General features: G+C 51.1%; 2 protein-coding genes across 5 annotated transcripts in view; both read right to left on the reverse strand.

Annotated features, from left to right (window-relative positions):
• Positions 1–653: 653 nt before the first annotated feature.
• On the reverse strand, positions 654–5047 carry Cdk3 (cyclin dependent kinase 3). 2 transcript variants are annotated; one of them, XM_028752925.1, is made up of 7 exons: positions 4907–5047; positions 4512–4589; positions 4315–4435; positions 4056–4226; positions 3864–3965; positions 2758–2961; positions 654–820 (listed from the first exon to the last, which is right to left on the reverse strand). In XM_028752925.1, the coding sequence occupies exons 1-7, from the start codon at positions 5020–5022 to the stop codon at positions 698–700; spliced, it is 915 nt and encodes a 304-aa protein (XP_028608758.1). In that variant the 5' UTR covers positions 5023–5047; the 3' UTR covers positions 654–697. The 2 variants fall into 2 exon arrangements, with proteins under 2 accessions (XP_028608758.1, XP_028608757.1); XM_028752924.1 differs by lacking the exons at positions 3864–3965; positions 4512–4589.
• Positions 5048–5719: 672 nt separating this feature from the next.
• Positions 5720–10956, reverse strand: part of Ten1 (TEN1 subunit of CST complex) — a 15124-nt gene continuing 9887 nt past the window's right edge. For all 3 annotated transcript variants that reach the window (XM_028752941.1, XM_028752942.1, XM_028752943.1), the window contains exon 4: positions 5720–6173. In XM_028752941.1, coding sequence (XP_028608774.1) covers positions 5938–6173 — 236 coding nt within the window. In that variant the 3' untranslated portion in view covers positions 5720–5937. The remainder of the gene's footprint in view (positions 6174–10956) is intronic.

Below are 10956 nucleotides of genomic sequence, written 5' to 3' on the forward strand. Positions count from 1 at the left end.
TTGGAGTTGAGGGGTCAGAACGTCTAGGGTGTGAGCCCAGAAGCAGTACTGCTTGCGGATTTTTTCCCCCCTAAAAGTATGTATTATGTGGGGTGGATGTGCCCAACTCACCTGCCTGAGAAACAGGAGGTCATGAAACGAGGCCTTGGAGGCCCCCTGACCCCTCAGGTCCTGCCAGAACTGTCTCCAGCCCTCTGTCAAGATCCCCCTTGTTGTCAAGCCATGTCCCCACACGCAGACTGATACCAGTAAACTCAGGAACAAGTTACATTTATTTCCCATGTGTCACACAGAAGGACATCAGCAGCCTATTTTTGATGATGGGACTGCTTAGAACACCAGGTGCTGTAACCACTCCTAGGAGCAGAGAACTGCCCTGCCCCACCGACTGTTTACCCAGCAGAGGGCACCCTCTCTCAGGGGCCTGGCCCTGCAGCTGCGCAGTGAAGGTGAAAGGCTGGGATCTCTTAACTAACCTGTGGTCAGAGGAGTAACGCGCCCCGCCCCCAAGCAGGGAGCCCCTGCATGGCTTTTGAAAGTGCACCATTAAATCCAACAAACAATACAGGAACTTGCCAACCTGCAGGCAATATGAACCCAAGCCCCTCGGGGTGTGTTCTCCCCAGAAAGGCTTTCTTGGGAAGTGGGTGGGAGGCAGCCGGCAGGGTGTGAGGTGGTGGGCGCCACATACATGTTCTCAGTGGTAGAAATGCTCCACCGTGCACTGTTGGGGAGCTAGGGAGTGCTCAGTAGAGAAGTAGGGATGGGCCAGGGCAGTCTTGGCTGAGATCCGCTGGCTGGGGTCATACTGCAGGAGTTGCTGGGGAAGGAAAGAAAAGAGATTGTTGGATGAAATCAGGGTACAGAGGAAGTCCCTTCAACAGGTCCCAGTGGGAGAGAGGGCCACGTCCCTGAAAGGCTGTTTAACCCCAGAACTTTGTGAAGCCACTGCCTCTTAGCTGTGTGTTTGTGTGTATGTGTGCACGCGGGTGTGCGCATGCACCTGAAACTCCAAGCATCAGGTCCCCTGGAACTGGAGTTAGAGTTGACTATGAGACACCTGGTCTGGGCTGGAGAGGTGGCTCAGTGGTTAAGAGCACTGACTGCTCTTCCAGAGGTCCTGAGTTCAATTCCCAGCAACCACATGGTGGCTCACAACCATCTGTAATGAGATCTGATGCCCTCTTCTGGTATGTCTGAAGACAGCGACAGTGTATTCATATATAATAAATACATAAATCTTTAAAAAAAAAAAAAGACACCTGGTCTGGGTGCTGGGAACTGAACTCTACAAGAGCAGCCATCTTTCCAGCTCCTAAACAGGGTCTCTTTGTTTGCCAGCACTGCATAGGCCAGGCTAGCCTGTGAGCTCTAGGGATTCCCGTCTCAGGCCCCCATCCTGCTCTAGGAGCAGTGGAGTTATAGATCCCTGCTTCTGTGTTCAGCTTTAGGTACTATGACTGTGCCTCAAGAGCTTCACCCACTGAGCCACCCCACCCCTGGCTTTGTGTGGTTCAGGAGATCTGAAGTCCTCAGGTTTATGTGGCAAGCACTTGGCCAGCGGAACCATCTTAGCCCGTGTGTCCCAGCTTTTAAGCCAGGTCCGGACGCTCCCAGAACTGAGGTTAAACAATTTGTTTTGATTCCAGGCCTACGACCCATCCAGGTTCCACCCACTCCTGGTTGAGGACAATATGTTTCATGGTAAGCAGCAGTCCCTAACCCCGTCCAAAGAGAGGGCACTCGCAGTGGGGCAGGATAGAGCAAGCAAAGGAGGAGCCGACTACAGCTCAAGGCCAGCCCCGTGCAGCTCGCTCTCTGCAATCATAACTCAGGCAGGATGCCAGGAAATAGCTTATGAGGGAAAAGACCTTAGCAGGAAGCGCATGCCATTCCTGTTGGCACTAGGTTGGTAGACAACACACACACAGGCTTCTGGTAAGCTGACTATGGCCTCGATGGAGGCCCTGCCCTTTCCTCCCTGGTCCAACATGGGTAAACCCAGAAACGGGGATTGCAGGCTTGTGAGCAAACAGGGCTGGCTCTGAGGCCCAGGAGGCAGCTGAAGGATCAGGAGAGCAGCAGGGGTCCACAAGGCAGGAAGAAGATGCTCTGCACAGCCAGTCCTGTGTGAAGACTGACCTGTGAGAGAGGGATGACAGGGAAAACTGAGGCAGGAGGAGGTGTGGCCTCTGCTCAGAGAACTGCTCCACCCAGATGGGGCAGGAAGCCCACAAGAGAGTCGGGGCTGGAGCAATGGCTCAGCAGTTAAGAGCACTCACTGCTCTTCCAGAGGTCCTGAGTTCAATTCCCAGCACCACATGGTGGCTCACAACCATCTTATAATGGGATCCGATGCCCTCTTCTGGTGTGTCTGAAAACAGCTACAGTGTTCTCATATACATGAAATAAATAAATAAATCTTAAAGATAGATAGATAGAGAGAGAGAGAGAGAGAGAGAGAGAGAGAGAGAGAGAGAGAGAAACAGACACAAGAGAACTAGGAGAAAGGGAGAACAACCAGGGCACTAAGCCAAAGCTAACTACTTCAGAGGAGTTTCAAAAGGGAAGGTGAACATTGGATTTATCAGGAGAGCGGCTCCTGACCGGACATATACAGAGACAAGCCAAGTGTGTACAAAGGTCAGAGGAGTCTAGTCTACACTCGACGAGTTACATAAGAGGGTGCCTTGAAAGAGGGGAACTTCTGGGGCCACTGCTGCTGCTGGGATGCTATCCTTGCCTACTTGTACCTACCAGGAGCAGGTCCTTGCCTTCTGGTCCCAGGCTGGGCACGATTCCCTCCAGCCCCTTCCTGTTCCATTTGGGGAAGCTCCTCTGATAGTCAGGCAGCTGGGAGACTCCAGGCCACATGGCTTCACTGGGGGTCCCCAGGGTGCGAAAGATCCGAAAGAGCTGGTCGATCTCTGAATCGCCAGGGAACAGAGGTTTGCCGGTCACCTGGAGCAGGAGAGAAGTGTGTGTTCTGTATGACACTAGTGATGGACGATACAGACACAGGAAGGGGCATCTTTCACAAGACGTGTGTGTTGGTGCACACCTTTAATCCTAGTCCTTGGGAGACAGAGGAAGGTGGATCTCTATGAAGCCAGCCTGATCTACATAGTGAGTTCTAGGCTAGCCAAAGTTACACAGTGAGGCCTTGTCTCGAAATAAACAATAAAGATGTCTTTCCCAGGGCTATGATAAAATTCTCATCATTTCTGGAACAAGGCTTGCCAGTCACATACACTCCTCAACCCACCGCTAATACAAGTATTAACCACAGTAGGATCCTGGTGGGCTGCCCTGGTTCTGCATCCCAGGCTGGCCTTGACCTATAGGAGATCCTCCTGCCTCAGTGCACCCTCTTCCCCCTTAACTCCTGGTTTTTGTTGTTGTTGTTCTACCCCTGTGCTGCATTCTTAGCTCTTGTTGTTTAGGCTGGCCTTAAAGTTGATATTATCCTGTCTTTCAAAGTGCTAGAATGACAGGCTTGTGCTACCACGCCCAGCTTAGATTTGTTGGTTAAAATGTTTTAGTTTTAGTTTTATTGATTTGTGTGTGTGTGTGTGTGTGTGTGTGTGGTGTGTGTGTGTCTGTCACAGTGCATGTGTGGCAGTCAGATGAGAGCTTTGGTTCCCTCCTTCCACCAGGAGGGTTCTAGGAATCACACTCAGGTTGTCAGGTTAGGAAGCAAGCACTTTTACCCACTAAGCCATCTCCCTGGTTACCAGTTCAAAGTTGTTTTTATTTTTTATTTTTTTATTTTGCAGTCTTGGGAATTGAGGCCATGGCTGTCACCAGCTTAGGTGACTACTTTGCCACTGAGAGACACCCCTAGCCCAGCTTGTCCCCTCTACCATCTCTGCAAAGATGCAACCAATGCTCCAGATATCCACAGCTGTTGAATAAAACTTGCTGCCCAAGAGGATCTCAGGGGCACGGTACCACAGTGTCACCACCTGTGGGGACAAGAACCAGCATCCTTCATGGTGGCTGATTCCACCAGGGACGTCATTTGGCTGTTCCTCTCATCCCCTGCCCTCCACTACCTCATGAGTATAGGTGCGCAGGGGAATCCCAAAGGCCCGAGCCAGTCCAAAGTCAGCCAGTTTGATGGCCCCAAACTCATTGATGAGCAGGTTCTGAGGCTTCAGGTCTCGGTGAATGACCCGGTGGGAGTGGCAGAAGCTCACCCCTTGCAGCAGCTGGGAGAGGTAGCTCTGTGGGAATGACCAAGAAAAGCCATGGAGCAGAAGGTGGCTGGCAGGGGTCTGGGTGTGGCTTTCCCCTGTCCCTTTCCCTGGGCACCTTTACTACATGCGGAGGGAGCTCTGAGGTGGGGGAGGAGTCCATGTGCTTCTTCAGGTCCTGAGTGAGGAACTCAAACACCATATACAGTTTCTTCTCTCTGTGGATCACATCCAGCAGTCTGCCAGGGAGGGCTCAGTCTCAGGATGTGACATTTAGGATCCCAACCCCCCCCCCCACTTCCTTTCCCAGCTCACTTGATGATATTGGGGTGCTTCAGTTCTTTCAGCAAGGTAATCTCCCTGATGGCAGTGCTGGGTACCCCCTCGGTTTCCCTGTAGGGAAGGATGAAGTACCGATGGGCACAAGGAGTCACTTCTGGCCAGGGTATGTGAGTATGCACCTCACACCACGCTCCCCGTTTCTGTACAGAAGGCCTGTCCAAGAGCGGGACCTGTGCCCCCCAACACACTTTACAGCCACCAAGTGTCACAGAGCTGGACCCAGGACAAAGGCTAGTCAGAGGGCAGGGAGGTAAGGGCTGACCCTTCATGGCTACCCTAGAAGTTGGGTGCAAGCTCCGGCAATGAGAACAGGTTTGGGCATTCCCTTGGGAGACAGACAGGGTGTCGGGCAGAGTCCCAACACTCACAGATCCAGCCTGATCTTCTTGAGGGCCACGAGCTGCCCAGTCACTTTGTTCTTGGCCTTATAGACTACCCCGTAGGTCCCCTCTCCGATCTTTTCTACCTTCTGGAGCACATCCATGTCTGTAGAGCTGCCCGGGGAAACAGACCACATCTGGGCATTTAAATTTCACAGGAAGAATCGATCCCCTCCGCTGGACTCCAGTCTACACAGAACACCCACCACAGCCCCAGCCCAAGCCCGGCTCTCCCCGCGCACTGCCTGCCACCCATCTTGCTTGGGAAGTTCAAGGCTGTGGATTGCTTCTTCCCCACCCCAGCCTAACCCAGCTCCAGAAGGCTTCTCCAATGCCTGGCTACGGAATGCAGGAGAGCCCAAACTTCTACCTTAGTCCATACCTGGGTCCAGGCAAACCCACACTCTGGGGCTACAAGAATCTACCCATACAAGCTGTACAGGGGAGGGTTGACCGCACAGGCAGAGGTTAGGAGTTGGCTGAGGCTTCTAAGACCACAATCCTACCCTGGGTCACACATAAGGACCCTGGGCCTCGGCCGTGCCCGTTTGGCGATTCGTAGCCTCCAATGAGGTCAGAACCCCAGTAACAGTGAGCCCTTTGAGTCCTGGGCCCCCAACTCTGCCCTTTGGCCCCCCAATTCTGCCCCTGGGTGCCTAGAATCCTCCACTCAGCCTCCTAGCCCAGAATTCACCAGAAGCCCTCAGCAGGCTGCAGCTTCTCTGTCAGGCAAGCTGTCTGCTTGTGGCTCCCCCTGCTGGCCCCTTCTGGCTGCAGCCGGTTCTGCATCAGTACACACACTGCACGCTCATACTCTTTATTCAGGAGGCATTCAAGAATCCTTCATGTCCCTCACAAGCCACAGCTCCAGGGTCCTGGGGTGGGGTGTCATGTTTATTTTTTAGGGGGGCGGTCATGTAGCTCAGACTGGCTTTAAACTCCGCCTGCTTCTGCCTCTCCTGCCTCAGCACTGGAATTGCAGTATGGGCCACGACGGCCAGCTTGGGTGGGCTTTCTGGTCAGTCCAGAGTTTGGGGAGGGGGCACCTCCTCCATGCTCTCTGGTTCCAGACTAGGGCTGTCACTGGGAAGAGGTTGAGGACCGGGTGGAGGGTCCTGTAGGGTGTTAGCATCTTCTATTGGCTGCTGCCTCTTCTGCAGGTGGAGCCTCTGCTCCAAGATGGCTTTTTCTAACAAAGACAGATCCATCCCTTCCACACAGGTGAGCAGTCGGGCCCTCACCATTAAAGATCCACCTGAAAGACAGATGTGAGGAGAGGCGTTAGCAGGGACTTCCTGGAAGGGCTGGGCTGCTTCACTGACGACTCTGGGTGTCCTCAGACTAGTTCACTCCTGGGGCACTAAGAAAGCTGGCGATCTGTCTCCAGGAGACTCAGAACTTGGGCCTGCCATGTACTGCAGGACCCAGGAAGTTGGATCTCCACACATTCCACCCACTCTTATTCCTTTGCCTTCCAAACGCCCAGGGCTGAGGAAATACTGTCTGTCCTAGGGATAAGCCCTTTCTGGCACTCTGACTTGGCCTTGATGGGGTGAGTCACTCCCACACGGCTCTCCACTCACGTGTGTGTAGCTGCACAGCGTCCATGCAGTTCCCTGACAGGGCAAAGGAGGCACTGGATCCCCTGAAAGTGGAGTTTCAGGTGGTTGTGAGCCACCATGTGGTTGCTGGGAATCAAACCCAGGTCCTCTGCAAGAGCAGCCAGTGTTCTTAACCACTGAGCCATCTCTCCAGTCCCCATACTTATTCATGTTCATGTTTATTTTATGTGTATGAACACTTTTGCCTGCATTGAGGCATATGTGCCCCGTGTGTGCCTGGTGTCCCCGGATGACAGAAGGGGGTGTCATATCCCCTAGAAGTTATGGATGGTCCTGAGTCACCGTATGAATGTTGGGAATGGAGCCAAAATCTTCTGCAAAGGCAGTGAGTGCTCTTAATCTCGGACCCATCTCTCCAGCCCCTACTTAGGTTTCGACTGGGTTTAGTACAGTCCAGGCTGTCCTGAAATTTCCTATGTATCCTAGAATGGTCCGGAACACTTGTTTTCCCTGCCTCTACCTCCCAAGTACTGTGATTACAGGTGCTTGGCACATGCCTGGCTTAGAAAAACTTTCTCCTCAAGTTCTTGTTGCTTCCCAGGAACTTCAATGAATAACTCAGTGTTCCAGGATGTTACCACATCTGTTAGGACACACTTGAGACATCAGGTTCTGGCTGAAGTCTGCCCTGAGCTTTCAGATCTAGGCCATTTTCTCACTGCACCCAGTCTGGGCGCAGAACTTATCATCAAGCTGTCTAGGTTTCAGCCGCCTACACAGATCATCTGTGAGAAAAATGGACTTATTTTAGCCTCAGTCCCTTGGTGCTAAGCTGCAGAGATGCCGCACTTACAGAGGCCTCGGCGGGTAGCCCCATCTCCATCTACTGATGGGTGATGGCTGCCCATCATCACCTCTCAGGCCTCTGGACAGAGGATGTCTATATATGTTAATCAAATGTTCAGACCACCCTAGAAGCCTGGGGGCACACTTAGGTCTAAGGTTTTTTTGCTTTTTTTTTTTTAAATGTATATGAGCACACTGTCGCTATCTTCAGACACACCAGAAGAGGGCATCGGATCCCATTACAGATGGTTGTGAGTCACCATGCAGTTCCTGGGAATTGAACTCAGGACCTCTGGAAGAGCAGTCAGTGCTCCTAACCACTGAGCCATCTCTCCAGACCCACTAAAGGGCTTCTCGGTGGCTCAGTCAGGCCACGGCTGGCAGTCCAGATGCTTCAGCCCATTCTGGATGAAAGAAGGAATGATGGAAACGTATGTGTATCATTTGAGGACAGCAGCCTGTGGCCGCAATTTTAACTGGGGTAGAAGGCGTGAGGTAAACTGGCATGAAAGGGCTTGCCTAGAATCCTAGCCCTTGGCTAAACGAAAATCCCATTTCAAGGAATAAATAGATCGCTATCTAGTGTGTGCAAGGACCTGGGTTTGACTTTCAGTACTGCCAAAATCTTATATAAAAAGAGAGGGGGGCTGGGAGATGGGTTAGAGGTTAAGAGTACATACTGCTCTTTCAGAGGACCTGAGTTCAGTTCCCAGCACTTACATCCAATTGCTCACAACCTGACTCCAAGTCCAGGGGAATTCGAGGCCTTGGGCTTCTGTGGGTACCTGCATGTATGTATGCATACCTATATACAGACAGACAGGAACACACACACACACACACACACACACACATTTACAAGTAAAATAAATCTTCAAAAGTAGGGAAAAGTTTGGGCATGAAGGGAAAAGGCTGGGCATGCAGCTCAGCTGGTAGAGCACCTGGCTAGCACCCACTCAGTCTAGGATCTGAGCTCCCTCTAGCACCACATAAAACAGACATGATAGCACATGCCTGTAGTCCCAGCACTCAGGTCAGGAGGTCAGGGTTATCCTCCGATGCACAGCCAGTTTTTGGGGAGTCTGCTGTACACGAGAGAGCATCTAAGAACAGTAAAACACAACCTCGTGCCTAGCATGCAGGAGGCCCAGGGTCAAGCCTCAGCACACAGGCACTTGTCAGGTACCACTGCTGCCCTGCTGTGTGGAGGCCACTAGCGCTGGCCTATGTTCCTTAACGGTAGTCAATGACATCAGAGGTAGGCCTTGTACTGTCATCCCAAACCCCACTAAGTTCTCATCCCTGTCCACACTCCTGTGTCCTGTGTCCTTCCTGTGTTGTACTGTGTTTCCCTCTTCCAGTGTCTTTATGACGTCCTCACCTTTTCTCTGGGACTTCACTGAAACTTAGCTTTATTCACACCAACAGGCCCTCCTACCACACACTCCCCACTGCGCAGGAGCTGAGTCCAGAGTTCATGTTACATGCCTGTCTCCTTCCCACTGATAACCATTTACAGCACTGTTCACCTCTGCTCCAGTTCTCCCTCCCACACCCACCTCGCACCTCGGACTGGTTGCTCTAGAATCTTCCACCCCTGCTGTAGAAACTTTGTTGTCAGTGTCTTCCTGACCTTTCGCCCCACTGCAGCCTTCTTCACCCTTGAGTCTCCTGGAGTCTCTCGCCTTCTCTGTCCCTTCAGCTGGCCCTAAGCACCTCCCTGCCGTTTTCCGGTATTGTAGGAATCTGCCCGATGGGTTCCTAGCCTCATCCTTCCCTGCTCACATCCACTGATGGGTGCGGAGAGGCCACAGACCTGGGAACAGACTCGTCTAACACAATGACTTCAAAGTCTTATATCACTGAGCGGCATCCCTTCTCTGCCTAGAAATTCTTCTCTGTCCTGGCTAACCTGGCCTCACACTCAATGACAGCTATGTAGGCATTACCAAACGTGGAACTCTCCTGCCTCACAAACTTCTCTCCCAGAAAAATTCCTTTATCTTTGTGTTGCCACCACTGAGCTGTGCCTCCTTCCCCCAGCTTCCTCCTCCTTCTCCATTCTTAACTTTCTGAGGTATGGCCTTGCCAAGATCCCCAGGAGGCCCTTGAACTCCCTCTGTATCCCTGGTCGGCCTTGAACTTCCTGGGTAGCTAAGATTACAGTCCTGTAACACCAGACTTGCTTGTTGCCAACTACTTTGAATATTTCAAAACAGCTAGCAGAGAGGATATTTTAAGTATTCCTAGCACACCACACACACACACACACACACGAGATAAATATCTACAGAGATTGATATGCCAATTGTTCTGATGTAATCAGTCATTCATCATCTACCATGGACACGTACTGAAATGTCATCTTGTGCCCCATAGTATGTATATACAATCACCAGGTGTCAATTAAAAGTTTTTACAATAGTTTTTAAAAGATGAGAAAAGAGGTTTGTGAGGTGGCAGTTGTCACAGCCAGTAAGCTTATACAAGGTGTGATTATTACTAATTACAAAACGGGAAGGTGTTTAGAAACACCTCAGACAGGGACTCATCAGGGCCTTGGACGGTAGCAAGAGGTGTCAGATCCCAGGAGTTGACTGCACAGCTGGCGCTGTTCCACACTAGTCTCCTGGCTAGCTCTAGATGCAAAAACTGTGAGAAAGGTTCCTGTGACAGACCTCTCCTTTGTCCTCAGAACTTTCAACCTGGACACAGGGCATGACACATGTTTGATAGACCTTTGTATCGGCCAGGACTTAAGGCCAGGCCCAGGAAAGATGAAAGAAACCACACAGTGTACCTACCTTCTGCCCAGGTGAGAGGTCAGGACAGGCATGGCCGCACTCAGCCAGCTCAGGGCCCCAACCACTGCTCGCTCTTTAATTCCTTACTCCAGATCACACTGGCACATTAAAATACTCAGAAAATGCATAAAAACAGTTATGAAAAAGGAAAACAAACAGAAGCCAAAGCACTGGCCTTGGAGAGCACTGGGCCAGCACACTATGCCCAGTGAGGCAGACATGAGAGTGTGTGCCCACACTATAAATAAGGAGGGTTTATTTATTTTGTTCTGTTTTTAAAGATGAAAGGCCGTTAGTGCTTCCTCTCATGTCTCTCTCAAATCAGTTATGGGGGCAGGAACTCTGACCTTCAAATCTTAAATCTGTGTAAGAGGCACTCTTATTAAATCCAATATAATTAAACAGCACTATTTAATTAATGAATTAATCACATTAATTAACGTGCTGGGATGAAAGGCACGTGCCGCCACTGCTGGGCTGCTAAAATCAATTTTTAAATGCTAAGGAAAGTCTACAAACTGGATGGCTGTGGTTACACACGCGCAGAATCCTAGTTCTCAGGAGTTAGGGGCGGAAGAGTCACAGATTCAAGCCAGCCTGGGCTACATACTGAGAGACTCTTGTCTCACAGCAAAGACAAGGGAGGAGGAGATCTGTATCACAGCTGGGCCTAGTGGCACACGCATGTAATCCCAGCATGAGGGAGGCAGAGGCACAGAGAAGATTGTAGCTTTTAGCTTTGTTTCTTCCTTCTTTTATTTTTTATCTTTTTGTGTGTTGCCATGAATGGCTTGTATCTCTAATTCTGGGCTTTTTTTTTTTTGTT

The sequence above is a fragment of the Grammomys surdaster genome, unplaced genomic scaffold, assembly GCF_004785775.1.
Source record: "Grammomys surdaster isolate TR1022 unplaced genomic scaffold, NIH_TR_1.0 125940, whole genome shotgun sequence".
NCBI classification, from domain to species: Eukaryota; Metazoa; Chordata; class Mammalia; order Rodentia; family Muridae; genus Grammomys; species Grammomys surdaster.